The sequence below is a fragment of the Podarcis melisellensis genome (genome assembly GCF_964234715.1).
Source record: "Podarcis melisellensis genome assembly, chromosome: 8".
NCBI classification, from domain to species: Eukaryota; Metazoa; Chordata; class Lepidosauria; order Squamata; family Lacertidae; genus Podarcis; species Podarcis melisellensis.
This window is the reverse complement of record NC_138540.1, coordinates 81,200,593-81,217,430: the sequence shown is the minus strand read 5'-3', so window position 1 is coordinate 81,217,430 and position 16,838 is coordinate 81,200,593. Positions and strand designations below refer to the sequence as shown.

General features: G+C 46.8%; 1 protein-coding gene and 1 long non-coding RNA gene across 4 annotated transcripts; both read right to left on the bottom strand.

The window, feature by feature from the left end:
• Positions 1-1,081: 1,081 nt before the first annotated feature.
• On the bottom strand, positions 1,082-6,470 carry LOC309376233. Its single transcript, XR_014171088.1, has 4 exons — positions 6,223-6,470; positions 4,118-4,489; positions 1,860-1,989; positions 1,082-1,242 (listed from the first exon to the last, which is right to left on the bottom strand). It is a non-coding gene; the product is annotated as an uncharacterized lncRNA (long non-coding RNA).
• A 3,158-nt stretch (positions 6,471-9,628) lies between these two features.
• On the bottom strand, positions 9,629-15,209 carry LOC309376188 (cell adhesion molecule CEACAM3-like). 3 transcript variants are annotated; one of them, XM_081922441.1, is made up of 4 exons: positions 15,023-15,209; positions 14,046-14,414; positions 12,070-12,161; positions 9,629-9,883 (listed from the first exon to the last, which is right to left on the bottom strand). In XM_081922441.1, exons 1-4 carry the CDS (start codon positions 15,063-15,065, stop codon positions 9,821-9,823), a joined length of 567 nt encoding a protein of 188 aa, XP_081778567.1. In that variant the 5' UTR covers positions 15,066-15,209; the 3' UTR covers positions 9,629-9,820. The 3 variants fall into 3 exon arrangements, with proteins under 3 accessions (XP_081778567.1, XP_081778569.1, XP_081778568.1); XM_081922443.1 differs by having other exon boundaries at positions 12,029-12,161; positions 15,023-15,208; XM_081922442.1 differs by having other exon boundaries at positions 12,039-12,161; positions 15,023-15,208.
• Positions 15,210-16,838: the final 1,629 nt, after the last annotated feature.

Genomic DNA, 16,838 nt, shown 5'->3' with positions numbered 1-16,838 from the left:
AAATGCAGCCTCATTTTAAAAGTAGCCCATAGATCAAAACCATAAGGGGGAGGGAGGAACATAAGGGTCAGACTGAGTCCAAACGAAAGGCCAGGTGAAATAGTTCTGTCTTGCAGGCCTGGTGGAAAGATGTCAAATCCTGCAGGGCCCTGGTCTCTTGTGACAGCGTTTCACCAAGTCGGGGCCAGTACCGAAAAGGCCCTGGCCCTAGTTGAGACCAATCTAACCACCTTGCGACTTGGGACCTCCAAAATGTTGTCATTTGTGGACCTTAATGTCCTCCACAGGGCATACTGGGAGAGGGGGTCCCATAGGTACGTGGGTCCTAGGCCGCATAGGGCTTTAAAGGTCAAACCAGCACCTTAAACCTGACCTGACCCTGCACTCCATTGGGAGCCAGTGCAGTTGGTAAAGCACTGGATGAATGTGATCCCGCGGCAAGGATGATTAGAGACATTAACTGGTCCGAGGTCACCCAATGAGCTTCATGACTGAGTGGGAATTTGAACCCTGGCCTCCCAAGCTCCTAGTCCAATGTTCTAACCACTGCACCACATTGCCAGGAGGTTAGCAAAAGAGCACCAAGCCTGTACTTGCTTAGGAAATAAATATCTGACTTTTAGAAGACATCTGAAGGCGGCCCTGTTTAGGGAAGTTTTTAATGTCTGATCTTTTATTGTAATTTTTTATATTTTGTTTGGAGCTGCCCAGAGTGGCTGGGGAAACCCAGCCAGATGGGCCAGGTATAAATATTATCATAGCCATCCAAGGAGCCAGCTGAAGGCCTCTTGTCCAAGGATCTCCCTCCCCAAAAATCCCTGGAGCCAACACTGCCATCGCAACACTTAATGGAACAAGGGAGAATGGGTGCCACTAAACAGGCACTGGAGGCTTTTATTTCACAGGCGTATATATGATGTTATTTTCTGCCTCTGGGGTTCCGGTTGGCTGTATGGGTTGGTGCTCAAGACGCCGCCACTGTCCTCGATTATTTCATTCACGGTTTCCAGATAGATGGAGCTCCTCCTCTTGCTGTGGGGAAGGCAGTAACTCATACAGTCTTTGGGGTTGGATGTTGCTCTCATTGACATATGGAGGTGGAAATGGACCCTCAGAAAGAAACTGTGACTACCAACCTCTGTGATTTAAGGCAGGGGTGCAGAATCTTTGGCCCTCCAGATGTTTCTGGACTCCTGGCTTTTGCTTCAGATCAGAATTGAATTGGCTCGTTCAGGATCAATTCTACCCAAGGAAAGAGGGAAAGGAACAACGATTTCTGGGGTGAGAAGCTGGTTCTATTTCATATTATTTGAAACATCCCTAAGCCACCTTTGAGAGTAAAGGCGGCTTACCACGAAACACAGAAATACAATTTATTAATTATTATTATTATTATTTTTTAAAAAATTCTATACCGCTTTATATTTTAAAGAAAACCCCCAAAGCGGTTTACAGCATATTAAGTCAGTAAAACAATACAATGCAAGTACAATGCTATGGATGCGAAAAATTACAGGAAAAATGAAATATTAGGAAAGAGCCACCAATAAGACAGGAGCAAACCCTACACAGCAGGGTCCGGCCTAAGATGGTTGGACAGCACATTGTATACACCTCCTTCACTTTTTGGTCAAAGAATATAAACAACACCCATATTTAATTGGGTACAATAGAGTTAAATATAGTCTCCCGTTGTTCTGGGTTGGGGCAAAGGCTCCATTTTTAGCCTGTCTTGCTGGTTGCTTTCATTCTCCTGTGTGGTTGTGTATTGGCCTGCTCATCCGTAAAGCAGCCTCTCGTTCCAGACCTGCCTTATATTATACTTAACCAAAATGAAATCAAAAACAAGCAAGTGTTACCTTGCATAGTTGTTCAACGTGTAGTAGGAAGCGACGCCTACCAAGAACAGGGACAGCGAAATACACCCGACGACAAGCCCCGCCGTGACTTTGGCAGGTGGAATATGGACCTTCTTTTGCCCTCCCAGATCTCCACATGCAGGCAGCAAGAAAAAAAAACGTGCATATAATAGGAATAATAGTACAGCGGTGTGGCGTTTGCCCTCCTAGGTGTGTGACATCATACTGGGTCATAAGGAAAGGGTTAACTAAGTGTAAAATAATAACCAATAGGAACCCAAGGGGAGGACTTAGAGTTAGAGTTAGAGTTAAGAAGTCAGTCTGGAGTTAGAGAAGGGAGAGGGAGGATAAATCTGTGGGTTGGGCTAGTTTGATGTGAGGGAGTGAGAGAATCTGTTAAGAGGAGTCAGTTAAACAGTTGAGATAATCAGTCAGAAGGTATTAGGAAGGTATAGACTGGTAAAAAAACGAAGGTTATGAAACTGACAAGAAAAATTGTCTGAAACCATCAACTTGTTAATGCTTATAAAATAAACTTGTTTATTTGGTTTAATGTTAACAACTGTCTGGACTCAGTGTGTAGCGGAGAGAAACGGGTTGGTGGCAGCTGGTAAGCGAGCACAGTGGTGGCACAGGGATCAATAGACCGTCAAACGTCCAGGGACCCTGCGTGATCACCACAAGCGGTACCTCGGAAGTCGAACGGAATCCATTCCGGAAGCCTATTTGATTTCCAAAACGTTCGGAAACCAAGGCGCGGCTTTCGATTGGCTGCAGGAGCTCCTGCAGCCAATTGGAAGCCACAGAAACTGTGTGGGACATTCGGGTTCCAAAGAACGTTCGCAAACCGGAACATTCACTTCCAGGTTTGAAGCATTTGGGAGCCAAAAAAATTGACTTACAAGGTGTTAGGGATCCGAAGTATGAGTGTAGCAGCAGCAGTAATTTATTACTTATACTCTGTCCATCTGGCTGGGCCTCCTCAACCACTCTGGGCAGCTCCCAACAGAATATTAAAAACACGATAAAACATCAGACATTAAAAACTTCCCTAAACAGGGCTGCCTTCAGGTGTTTTTTAAAAATCAGATAGTTGTTTATTTTCCTTAGCTCGTCCTCAGGTACGCTGAGCATCCCTGTCCTCTGCATCAGTTACAGGTTAGGGTGAGGGAGAAAACTGATTCAGTTCACAAGGAAAGGTGAACCCACATCTTTCACATTTTCCAAAATAATACAAGTACAGGGGTACCTCAGGTTACAGACGCTTCAGGTTACAGACTCTGCTAACCCAGAAATAGTACCTCAGGTTAAGAACTTTACCTCAAGATGAGAACAGAAATCGCATGGCGGCAGCAGGAGGCCCCATTAGCTAAAGTGGTACCTCAGGTTAAGAACAGTTTCAGGTTAAGAATGGACCTCCAGAATGAATTAAATTCTTAACCTGAGGTACCACTGTATGAGGGCCGGACCATCCATGAAGCAAGGTGAGAAGACTACCTCAGGCGGCAGGATCCATAGGGGCAGCAGTCCTGATGTAGATCTTTACTCCCCCCCTTGTTCCTTCATGTTCACCCCTTCTTCCCTGGCAGGGAAAAGGGACGCCATTTTGTGGTTCACCCCAGGTGCCAAAATGCCTTGGACTGCCCCTGGCAAGAACTGAAACACAGCTCTGCAAATGCGCTGCTCTGAATTTTGCACGGCAGTTCACTAGCCAAGGGTTTTGTACAGAAATACCTATACAGTGGTAGCTTGGTTTGCTACAGCTTTGGGTTACAACCATTTTGGATTACAACTACATCAAACCTGGAAGTGCGTGTCCCTTTTTTTGGATTACAACCAATTTTGGGGGGGAGGTCCCATTGGCGAAAGCGCACCTTGGGTTACAACCTGTTTTGGTTTACAAGTGGACCTCTGGAACGGATTATGATTGTTAACCAAGGTACCACTGTACTAGGTCAAAGTGTGCATAAAAGTACATACGTTGGTGAGAATATTTTGCGGAAGCGCACTATATTTAGGGAAATTGCCTTGCAAAAAAAGTCACAATTGCATATATATGAAAATCTACGAAAGCATATATATATATATATATATATATATATATATATATATATATGGAGAGTTGGAGAGTTTCCATTCAAATGCTGATGAATTGTCATGATGACCTTTTTTAAAAAAAAAAAAATTGCAAACTGGTGTAAAAATGTGAAGAACTGCACCTAAGACTGGAAAAATGAGAAACCGAGAAATATACTCACCTTTGACTGCCAGGTATATCCTCCCCACTTCAGATGAGTCCGGCAGAACTTTTTTCTTTTGTAGCATGTAGTAGCCGCTGTCCAGAAAGGTTAAATTAGTGATGTGTAGGGAGCAATGTGGATTGATGTCCACCCGCCCAGTGTAGGCCCAGCTGATATTGAATATGGAGACTGGCTGAGGTTGGTAGGTCACAATATTACTTGCCTCTGATATTTTCCCTCGGAACCAGCCGCAGAATGAGACCCTCTCCATGCTACTGACTGGGACCAGTGTTACATCATTTCCCAGTGATGGGCGCCACGGATCCAAGATGATGGGAATTCTAATGTTCTCAGCTTGCACCAGTGCAAAGCACGAATTCAGAATGTGGGCTAGAAGAGCAGGGGTTGGGCGGAAGGGGAAATAAGCAAAAGTTAAGTTCAAGGAAGAGGTCGGCAGCAAACCAGAGACATCAGCGCTTGCAATGTATTTATCGAATTCATTTATCAAATTCCTGCCCTGTGCAATTTCGAAACAAAAGCAAGCAGATCACAACATTCTGGAAATTCGGAATCAGCTATGGTTTGAAATGTTCTGAAACCAATAACAACTAAAAACATGCTTCTGTTATAGACCAAGAATCAAGAGGGTTTTTCAGTGTTATGTCTTGGAGAAAAAGGGAGAAAATTTGGGAGGCATGACTTATATCGAGGCTGCAGCAGAGCTCATTGCAAGTGCCTTAAGAACAGACTCCCTGCCCAAGCCAGAGTTTTAGACCGCAGCCCTGAATCCTGTTACCAACTGGGGAAGGGGTTTTCTGAAAACCCTGTGCTCCATCTGCACTTAAAGCAGCACCATAGCACTGCAAAGAATTCTGGGGACTGTAGTTAGTTGCTAGGAGACTTCTTTAACAGTATATTATTATTATTATTATTATTATTATTATTATTATTATTATGCCGCCCATCTGATCGGGTTACCCCAACCACTATGGGCAGCTTCCAACAAATTAAAACACAGTGTTATTATGATGATGATTTATTACATTTCTTAGTAGCTTTATCTTGCCCAGTGCAGCCCAACGTAACATACAACCAAAGTAACATACGAACCAAACTCCCCACATAAAGTCATTAAAACCATGGGGGGGGGGGAGAAATATATTTAAAACATCCCACCTCCTTCTCAGGTCCATAAATTACCGTATAGCATATATTCAACACACAAAAAACAATGACAATTTGTTGTTGACAAAGGACAGCTGGACATTTAAAGGGTCCCATTACCTTCAGTTGTTTAGGGCCTCATCAAACCTAAATCCGGCTCTGTTTGTGAGGCACATGAAGGAGGACCTCAAAGAATGGTCAGTTCATATGGGGAGAGGCAGTTCTTGAGGTATTGAGGCCCTGAGCCTTTACATTTGAATTGGGGCTGGAAACTACCGTATTTTTCGCTCCATAGGGCGCACTGGCCCTAGGGCGCATCTAATTTTTAGGGGGGGAAATCAAGGGAAAAAAATCTTATTTTCCCCCCAGCCCCAAAGAGCAGTGTACAGGCTAAAGAAGCCATAGCCCCGTGCAGCTTCTCCCTGCCGGAGGGGTACAAGCCAAGGCTGGCTGTTTTGGCTTCCTCTTTAGCCCCACGCAACTTCTCCCTGCCAGGAGACACTGCGCGGGGCTAAAGAAGCCATAGCCACATGCAGCCTCTCCCTGCTGGAGGGGCTGCACGGGGCTATTCCTGAAGCCTGGAGAGTGAGAGGGGTCGATGCACACTGACGCCTCTTGCTCTCCAGGCTTTAGCGAAAGCAACGCGAAGCCTCCGGAGCGTGGAGGGAGCGCTCTCTCTGCACTTTGGAGGCTTAGTGTTGCTATCGCTGAAGCCAAGGAGCCTGCATTCGCTCCATAGGATGCACACACATTTCAATTTTTGGAGGGGGAAAAGTGCATCCTATAGAGCGAAAAATACGGTAATTGGCAGCCAGTGCAGTCGGGTCAGGATTGGTGCAATATGCTCAAACCGTCTTGCTCCGGTGAGCAACTTGGCCGCCAAATTTTGCACCGGTCAAAGCTTCTGAACCGTCTTCCGAGGCAGCCCCACAGATGACGCATTTGCCACAGTCTCTCACCTGCTAGAAGCAGCATCGGCCAAGGTCTTCCACGGCCAGAGGGGGCCCCAGCTACTGGGTGGGCTCTCTGCATGGTGTTGGTGACACTCTTGTAGGTGAGAGGGCTTGGGGCATCTTGGGAGGATGATTTTGTGCCCAGCCATAGACATGGGTTCCTCCCCTGTCTGTAACCACAGATGCCCAGGAACACCCAGCCTAGGCCACCTGTTCCCCACCCCTGCAAGATCTCCTCAGCTTTAGCCTAGGATACCTCACTACAGCCTCCCTCACCTGTTAGCTCCCAGGTAACCATAGGAGGTCATAAAGCTGGAGTGTGAGCCTTGGTGAGTTGGGTGGGGAAGACCCCATTTGGGGGGCCCATCTGAGAAAGGTGCATCAGTCCAGGGTTTAAACCACAGCGAGCTGGCAGGGTTTATAATGAGCATAAATAATGAACAGACTTTTTAAAAAGTCATATTTATTGGTTTCCAAAGATGTGTAGCAGACTATAACCAAGTGGCTAAATACACCAATCCTGGCCTGACTACACTGGCTACCAATTAGCTTCTGGGCCCAATACAAAGTGCTGGTTTTGACCTATAAAGCCTTAAACAACCCAGGACTGCAATACCTCAAGGACCACCTCTTTCCATATGAACCTACCCAGACCCTGAGATCATCTCCCAAGACCCTCCTTTGTGTGCCTCCTCCTTGAGAGGTCCAAAGGGTGGCAACACGAGAACGGGGCCTTCTCTGCAGTGGCTCCCCGTCTGTGGAATGCTCTCCCCAGGGAAGTTCGCCTGGCGCCTTCATTATATACACCTTTAGGCTCCAGGCAAGAATGTTCCTTTTTAAGCAGGCCTTTGGTTGATCTTATTGACATGCCAACACCCTTTTAGAATGTGCCTTGGGGGGAGGGCATTATTGGGTTACTGCTTTTGGTTTGATTTTATATGTTGTGGTCTTGTTTGTGAACCGCCCTGAGACCTCTGGGTATAGGGCAGTGTATAGATTGAATAAATCACCACCACCACCATCATCAAACCCCTTTCGCCCTCACGTCAATCTCAGCAACAACTAGGTACATACCGTACTTTTCTGTGTATAAGATGAGGTTTTATCCTGATAATATTATGTATTAAATTGGGGCTCGTCTTATACACGGATAGTGCAGAGTGGGGACGGGGGATTGGTTTTTGTCACAAGCTGATTGGTGGTTGTGGCAAGAGCTGCTGTCGATTGGCTGTTGTTGTGGCAATTGGGCGGGCGATTGGTGGCTTCTGGTGGCGATCAGGCAGACGATTGGTGCCCTCTGTGCCATGTGCTAATGGCCGCGTTGTTGGGGTGGGTGAGCGATTTGTTGCAACCCACCTTCAAGAAAGCTCAAAAACTGTAGGAATAACAGAGATGACAGGAGGTTGGGTGCAGGTGAGCTGTGCAGGAGCGAGCTGGCAAGCATGTTCCAAACAAGCTGCCGGCTAGCTCTGCCGAGGCTCCTTTTATTAGCAGGTCAACAATTAGAAACAGTAGTGAAACCACCCTGAACTTAACGTATTTCAACTGAGTACATTTCCAGCGTTAACAAATACACGTGTCAGCAGGTGTTTCCCGAATATGTTCCTCCCGATACTTGATTACGTCATGCTTCAGCCAAGCAAAATGTCTAAGCAAACGAATTGTGAAAGGACGAAAGGTCAGGGGGGAAACCCTGTTTTCTAGGCAAGAAGGCAAAAAGGTCAGGGAGAGCAGGCGCAATGCTCCTTGACACACTGTTGCATGTCTGGTGCGAGGTTTGCCTTCACAAAGCGGAGCGTTACCTCCACAAACAACTCTGGGCAATCTCCCCCCATTTTCTTAATTTTGAGTCACCCAAAATAGGGTGCGTCTTATACATGGGGGCCGTGTTATACATGGGAAAATATGGTATTCAAGTCTGTAGAATATTCACTCCTTTCCCCTTCAACAGGATTCTCCTGTGTTTTTCTGCCAGGGTGGTGCAGGGAGGATCCCAGCCTCACAAAGTGGCTCAGAGCTGGTGTTGCTCTGGCGGTGAAGGCTTGGCTGCCACACAGCCCTCTGTACGTGCAGTCGGGGTACCATGAAACCATGCTCCTCCACTGCAACTGCTCTGTCTGCATGCCTGTTTTATAGTTAATTTTTCACCTTTCCATTTCATCTGTTGCTATAATTGTTCTCTCTGTTTTATATACATTACAGGATGAAATAATAATAAAGAGCTTCCCCCCAAATGGGGGTGGGGGTGGGGTGCTCTGTCTTCAACCAATTGCCAGAGGGTTGTTTGCAACACAAGGATTGAGCGAGACATCTTACACCAAACATTGTATTGTAGTTATTTGTTGGGTCTAACGTGATGCATGGTTACTTCCGTCTGTTAATGTAAGCACCCAGTTTGGTGCAGCCTTGCCAACAATTTTTAACTAAGAATGAAGAGAGAGGTTTTGCAAACTGACACACTTCTTATGCTGTAGGATACAAAACTGGGGCCACATCCACACCGCAAATCTAAAGCACTACAGTGCCACTTTAAACAACCACGGCTTCCCCCAAAGAATTATGGGAGATGTAGTTTGTTAAAGGTGCTGAGGGACCCTCATTCCCCTCAAAGAGATGCAATTTGTAGTTTGGTTTAACAGTTAGCCCTTCTTTCCAAGGAACTCTGGGGTTTTGTAGCTCTGCGTGGGGGATGGAAATAGAGGTTTCCTAACAACCTGGATCCTTGGGTGTCGTCTTCCCTTCCAGCTAAGTACCAATAGTCAGATAGAACTGGGGAGGGACAAATTATCATGATAGGCACATGAAAAAGCCAACTCATCAATTCCATTCTTGGATCATGAGGAGTTTCTGGCGTCATTACCCCTCTTGTCCAGAAGGGGGAGCAGAGGTACTGGAAGGACCAGTGAGAGCAGTGGAGGTTGAGCATTTATATGCCCAGAATTCATAACCTAGTTTACTTCCTCCTTCAATGGTTCTCATCATTGAATCATAGAATCATAGAATCATAGAGTTGGAAGAGACCACAAGGGCCATCGAGTCCAACCCCCTGCCAAGCAGGAAACACCATCAGAGCACTCCTGACATATGGTTGTCAAGCCTCTGCTTAAAGACCTCCAAAGAAGGAGACTCCACCGCACTCCTTGGCAGCAAATTCCACTGTCGAACAGCTCTTACTGTCAGGAAGTTCTTCCTAATGTTTAGGTGGAATCTTCTTTCTTGTAGTTTGGATCCATTGCTCCGTGTCCGCTTCTCTGGAGCAGCAGAAAACAACCTTGATGTCCTACAGAACTATTCGTGGTGACTTACAATAATTTTATATATTATAATATAACACAATGCACGGCTCTGGAATATGGCGAGTCCCATCTCCACAATCTCTGGCACAAAGTACGAATATAGCCAAAACTAAGCATTGGAGGGTTTCCTTGTTTTGTTTTTAATTTCATCAGTGGACATGATGGTGTGCTTTCCCCCTGCCCTGTTGGGTTTGGGCTAGGTACAAAGGCCGATGCTTATCAAGGGGCTCTTGAATTCTTCCATCATCATTTTCAAATAAATGGAGTTTCTCTTCTTGGGGAGATGGGGAACATAAAATCCGTGGAACTCATGGAAGCTCTTGTGGACTTGGCTCCAAAGAGTTTTCTGCACTATTGGCTATTTTTTTTACCTGGAAGAGAACCAATCATAGGCTGAAAACCAGAACCACCTTTATTATTTCATCCTCACTACCCCACACTCTCACCCTAAGGTTCCAGAGCAGGTTACAATTAAAATACAACATTAAAAACAATGTACAATAAGAGAAATAAGGTGGGTTGTACATGTGCATCTCAGGCATCAAAAGGCAGGTTCATCTTCTGCATTCACCAAAAACTGAAGGTGACAGACATGTCTCAATGGGGAGGAAGTTCCACGACTTAGGAGCTGCCACAGAGACTGCCCTTTCTTGGGCCAACCTTCCCGAGCTTCTGAGGGTGATGGAGCAACCAGGAGGGCTCCCTCGGACAATTTTAACACCCAAGGGAATCTGTAAGGCAGGTAGAGGACTAAGCATTGGGGGTCTGTGTCGTTTAAGGCTTCAAAAACTAAGGTGAGCACTTTGAGCTGGGCCCAGAAATGAATTGACAGCCAATGTCAACATCCAGTCTTGGTTTTCTCAGAGGGAGAACTTATGGATATACATGCTGGACCCCTGGACTTCACACGGCCTCCTCCCGGAGGATAGTCTCAGCATCATTTAAAGGTAAAGGGACCCCTGACCATTAGGTCCAGTCGTGACCGACTCTGGGGTTGTGGCGCTCATCTTGCTTTACTGGCTGAGGGAGCCAGCGTACAGCTTCCGGGTCATGTGGTCAGCATGAGTAAGCCGCTTCAGGCGAACCAGAGCAGTGGACAGAAATGCCGTTTACCTTCCCCCTGGAGCGGTACCTATTTATCTACTTGCACTTTGACATGCTTTCGAACTGCTAGGTTGGCAGGAGCAGGGACCGAGCAATGGGAGCTCACCCCGTCGCGGGGATTCGAACCGCTGACCTTCTGATCAGCAAGCCCTAGGCTCTGTGGTTTAACCCACAGCGCTTCAGCAAATGAAGGTCTTCTGAGCATCCCATCCCATACCCTCCAACATTTCTCCTATGAAAATAAGAACGCCCTATTCCATAACAACAGCAGCAACAATTTTACTATTTATACGCCACCCATCTGTCTGGATTGCCCCAGCCAACTTCCAACACATTTAAAAACATAATAAAACAGTAAACTTGTTTAAAAAATTCTTTTGCTATGCAGGCCTCCCTTCAGATGTCTTCTAAAGGTTGTATGGTTACTTATCACCTTGGCTCGGGGGTCTCATAATTCCTACCCCCCAACATTTCTCCGATGAAAATAGGGCCATCCTGAGTTAAAACGGGACATTCCAGGATCAAACCAGAAACCAGGATGGCTTCTGTAAATCCGGGACTGTCCCTGGAAAATAGGGACACTTGGAGGGTCTGCCATTCTCATAGCTTTATAGCCAGTGCTTTTTTCCTTAAAAAATGTTTAGGGGTACTCTCATTTTGGCTCAAGAACATCACCATTTTATAGTTCGAATCGGGAAAGATAAATACAGTAAATGGCCAAAAGGGGCTAGAAACCGAACTGACGATTCACCGTGCTAGAGAAGAAACTAATTTTTATTTAAATTTTTAGTCTCTTCTCCCATTAGTTTCACAAAATGTTTAGGGATATGCGTACCCCTGTGTACCCCCCAGGAGGAAAAAAGGCACTGTTTATAGCTATCACCTTGGAAACAGCAACTTTTTAAAAGTCAGAGCAACCAATGAAGGTTATGTTGGTCACTGTAATAAATGCATTGTTTAAGTGATTAACAGCACCCTCCCAATCAGGGCCGGCCCAAGAGATTTCGGCACCTGAGGCATGCCACGAAATGGTGCGCGCACCCTGCCAGGGAAGAAGGGGACAGCGAAAATCTGCAGTGGAAATGGGGGGTGGGATAAAGATTGACATGGGGAATTAGGGCGGGAGAAGACCGGCGGTGCCTCCTATTGGCCAAAAGGCTGAGCGGGGCTGCTGCTGAGGCGCCGGCAGATCCGGGCTCCAATGAGCTTTCCAGACCATTCATTCATTGGAGGCTGCATCTGCTGCCCTTCGGATCTTGCCACCTGAGGCAGTTGCCTCGCCTTGCATCCCGTGTGAGCCGGCCCGGATCCTACCTGCATCCAAGACAAATTTGCCGGAAGTACTGTCTGATATTCTTTCTTTCTCTCTCTCTTTTTCTCCCTCTCCCTTTCTGTTAAATTATCTACATTACCGTACAAAACCTTGTGTGACTGTGTAGGAAATCAGGCCTACAAGAAAGACAGCCCCGATTATGCAAGCCACAAAAATCCCGGCGACGGCTCCTCCAGAGATGCTCGTCGCTTTTTTCGTGTCGGATCGCTTTTCTGGAGAGACAGAGAAAGGCCAGGTGAGAAGTAAGAAGGAGAACCGTAAATCCTTGTTTCTTGTTTATCTCAGGTACCAAGGGCATTCCCCCCCCATCCTCTCCATCGGTCCTGGAGACCAAACAGGGCCACTGAGGCAGAGCAAGATGGTTTCTGAAAAGATTGTTCCCCTCCCGTTTCTCCCATGCTTGCTGTGGCAACCCCCCCCCTCTTTTCTCACTACGTGGTACGGTCTCAAGGCTAAAAGTGTGAGCAGAGAAAGTTCCATGTCTAGGTTGGAGGGGTGAGCAGGTTGCGTCCCTCCAAGCTTCTCTTCCTGGTCCTCAGGCCACACCTCCTCTCTTGGCTGTAACCCTCGCCAACGCACTTCTCCATCCTTGCCCTTTGAACCCTTGCTTCCTTGGATGAGGAGGGAGACATGCTATTTGTCCTGAGCTAGATGAACAAGGATCGCCAGTTTCCTATGGTCCTACACAGATTCAGTTGCTTAAATTATATCTTGCTCCTGCTTACAGTTCTCCATATTCTTTTCGTTCAACTGAACCTAAGCACACCATCCTCTCCAAGAAACAAAAGAGGCTGCCTTCTGTTGAAATGGCTCAGTTGGCTAGAGTGTGGTACTGAGGAGACCAAGGTCGTGGGTTCGATCCCCATACAGGCCACCTATATTACAGGGGGTTGGAGAAAATGAACCTCGGGGTCCCTTCTGACTCTGTCATTCTATGAGTCAGTCCAATTAGCTCAGCACTGACTCAACAAGATAGCTCAGTCGGTAGACTATGAGGTGCTTAATCTTAGGGTTGTGGATTCGAGCTCCATGTTGGGCGAAAAGATTCCTAGGCTAGGTGACCCTCAGGATCTCTCCCACCTCTACAATTATATGAGTCTATGAATTCTTCAGGGTTCCAGCCAGGTCTTCCCCAGCCCTACCTGGAGAAGCCAGGATTGAACTTGGGACCTTCTGCATGCCACGTGGTAGCTCTACCCATTGAGCTACCACCTGCCCCCTAATAAATAGTAAACCTAATACATGCAGAACCTAATAATAATAATAATAATAATAATAATAATAATAATAATAATTTATTTATTTATACCCCGCCCATCTAGCTGGGTTTCACCAGCTACTCTGGGCAGCTCCCAACAGAATACTAAAAACACAATCAAACATTAAAACCTTCCCTAAACCGGGCTACCTTCAGATGTCTTCTAAAAGTCAGATAGTTGTTCATTTCCTTGACATTTGATGGAAGGGCGTTCCACAGGGTGGGCACCACCACCGAGAAGTCCCTCTGCCTGGCTCCCTGTAACCTCACTTCTCACAGTGAGGGAACCGCCAGAAGGCCCTCGGCGCTGGACCTCAGTGTCCGGGCTGAATGATGAGGGTGGAGATGCTCCTTCAGGTATACTGGGCTGAGGCCATTTAGGGCTTTAAAGGTCAGCACCAACACTTTGAATTGTGCTCGGAAACGTACTGGGAGCCAGTGTAGGTCTTTCAAGACCAGTGTTATATGGTCTTGGTGGCCACTCCCAGTCACAAGTCTAGCTGCCGCATTCTGGATTAGTTGAAGTTTCTGGGTGACCTTCAAAGGTAGCCCCACATAGTGCGTATTGCAGTAGTCCAAGCGGGAGATAACCAGAGCATGCACCACTCTGGCGAGATAGTCTGTGGGCAGGTATGGTCTTAGCCTGCGTTCCAGATAGATACACTGAGTTGCAGCCCAACTGCTAAATATACGAAACCAAAATACCTATTCAGATTCAAGACACAATAAACATCATTGACACACCAGATGATATCATCATGCGGTGCGTGTCTGTAGAGAGATATCAAGAGGGGAAGAAAGATTGTGTAGGTTAAGAAGGGGCATGTGAAACATTTACCTATGACCACTAAGAATATCTGCCCCACTTCGGATTCCTTAGTAGTGTTTCTTTGCATTATATAGTACGTGATATCTGAGACTGATACGTTCTTGATCTGCAAGGAGCAATCCGTGTTCACAGACTCCCGCCCAGTATATGAGGCTTTGTATTGAACATCTTTCACTGGAGGCGGTTGATAAACCAAGATCTGATTCTTCTCAGCCGTATCCCACCGGAACCAGCTGCAGGTGTCCACCTTCTCCTTGCTCTCTTCCGGAATCAGCAAGACCTCCCCTCCTACCTGGGGGAACCAGGGCTGGACGGTGATGAGAAGGGTAAAGTTCTGGTCCGCTTCCAGAAACACAAAGGAAGAAAACAAAATATGGGCTGAGGGAGGTGAGGGGGAGAGAAGAGGAAAGAGATTTGGGTCAAGGAACAAGCCAATAACACACAGTAACCCTTTTCACCCCAATCAGAGACATTTGCAACTGTGCAATGTGTAGGTCGCAGGTGGCGCTGTGGGTTAAACCACAGAGCCTAGGACTTGCCGATCAGAAGGTCGGCGGTTCGAATCCCCACAATGGGGTGAGCTCCTGTTGCTCAGTCCCTGCTCCTGCCCACCTAGCAGTTCAAAAGCACGTCAAAGTGCAAGTAAATAAATAGGTACCACTCTGGCAAGAAGGTAAACGGCATTTCCGTGCGCTGCTCTGGTTTGCCAGAAGTGGTTTAGTCATGCTGGCCACATGAACCGGAAGCTGTATGCCAGCTCCCTTGGCCAATAAAGTGAGATGAATAAAGTGGCCGCAACCCCAGAGTCGGCCACGACTGGACCTAACGGTCAGGGGTCCCTTTACCTCTACCTTAATGTGGAGGTCAAGACAGCCTTCTGCTTCCCAAACCACAATTTTAGAGCACAGCTGATCTGGGTCTCTCTCCTCCCCACACCATCACCATGCTAACCCCCACTGCTCCATAGGGAGCCCCCAATCTTTCACCTGCTAGAAGGAGCACTGGAGGTGTGAAGGTCTTTGGCATCATGGGAGATTCCCTTTATGCCTGGCCGGATGCCTGGGTTCCTTTTGTCTTCCTTGCTCCCTGTGCAGGGGGCATCAGCTGAACCCACCTGCTCACAACCCACCCTAGGCTTTCCCCTACTGGAGCTCAGGAGGCCTCACAGTCAGCAGCCCCCTTCCCCATTGCGATCTCCTAGGCAACCAGAGGAGGTCACAAAGCAGCCTGAACTGTGTTGAACCGGAAGTGGGGAGCCCTTTATAGGGTCCCACTCAGATAGCTGGACTACAAATTTATATATCAATCTAAGGCTGTGATTGTTAGGCAGTTGAATGTGCATGCGTACTCTGGCTGTTTCCCACCCACTCCTCACAGCCCCGGGCACTGGCAACCCACGGTACGCCACTGGGTGGGGGAGGGACTTTATAGACTTGTCCCTTCAGGCCTATTCTAGGCACTTTCAAATTTCACATTCTACCAATTAGGTGATTGTATTTTCACATTTGTAGCTCAAGCTTTCTCCAAGGAGTTCAAGGCACGTGGTTCCTTGCTTGGAGGTTTCTAAGCAGAGGTTGGATTGCCGTCTGTCATGGATACTTTAGCTGAGATTCCTTCACTCTAGGGGGTTGGACTAGATGGCCCTTGGGGTCCCTTAAAAGTTAAAGGGACCCCTGACCATTAGGTCCAGTCGTGACCGACTCTGGGGTTGCGGCGCTCATCTCGCTTTATTGGCCGAGGGAGCCGGCATACAGCTTCCGGGTCATGTGGCCAGCATGACTAAGCTGCTTCTGGCGAACCAGAGCAGCGCACAGAAACGCTGTTTACCTTCCTGCTGGAGTGGTACCTATTTATCTACTTGCACTTTGACGTGCTTTTGAACTGCTAGGTGGGCAGGAGCAGGGACCGAGCAACGGGAGCTCACCCCATCGTGGGGATTCAAACTGCCGACCTTCTGATCGGCAAGTCCTAGGCTCTGTGGTTTAACCCACAACACCACCCGCATTGGGGTCCCTTACATAACCATAAAAACCCATCAATTTTATTGTTTGATCATGGTGAGTTCCTGGTATCACTACCCCTCCTGACCAGAAGGGGGAGCAGAGGCACTAGAAGAATCAGTGTAAACAATTGGTTTTATTGTTTACATTTTTCATTTTCAGGTTTTCTCATTTTACAAAACATATCAGAAAATCTTTTTGTACATTTAAATATACTATGGTCTACCCTCCTCTCCTTTCTGTGGTTACATAAATTGTATCTTCTTTTTTCTGCATCTGCAACATTAAAACCTAAATATAATGAGTCACTTTACTCAAAAATTTTATTTCACCATCTGCATGTGTTTATATCAATCCTGCTAATGTTTTAAGTCATTTACAGTAATTCTTTAGATATTCAACAAACAATCCCCATGCTTGCTTAAGATTCTGAACTCCTAGCTCTTAATCTTCCGGTAAGTTCTGCCGTTTCTGCATACTCCAGTAACTTTAGCTGCCAGTTCTCTTTATTTGGGGCATACTTGTCTTTCCACCTTTGGGCACGTGCCATTTGGGCTGCTGAGGTCATATACATAAATATCCCCCCCCCCCGTTCTTTAGGTATCTCAGATCCAATTATCCCTGAAGGAAAGGCTTCTGGTTTCTTGACAAATGTCACCTTAAACATTTTTAAAAAATCATTATATATCATTTCCCAGAAGGTTTTTTGAGGATGCTTACAGAGCTTACAGAGTTAACAGCTCAAGGGAAATGACATCCTGTCACGGTGTGTGTGTGTGTGTGTGTGTGTTCGCATACGGGT

Bases quoted from the DNA above. Each gene is read 5' to 3' on its own strand.
- LOC309376188 (XM_081922441.1), bottom strand. From the start codon at position 15,065: ATGATGCCAAAGACCTTCACACCTCCAGTGCTCCTTCTAGCAG. The intron at 14,415-15,022 runs GTGAAAGATTGG...CACCTCCCTCAG, and splicing joins TCCAGTGCTCCTTCTAGCAG to CCCATATTTTGTTTTCTTCC. The intron at 12,162-14,045 runs GTAAATGTTTCA...CTGTCTCTCCAG, and splicing joins GATATTCTTAGTGGTCATAG to AAAAGCGATCCGACACGAAA.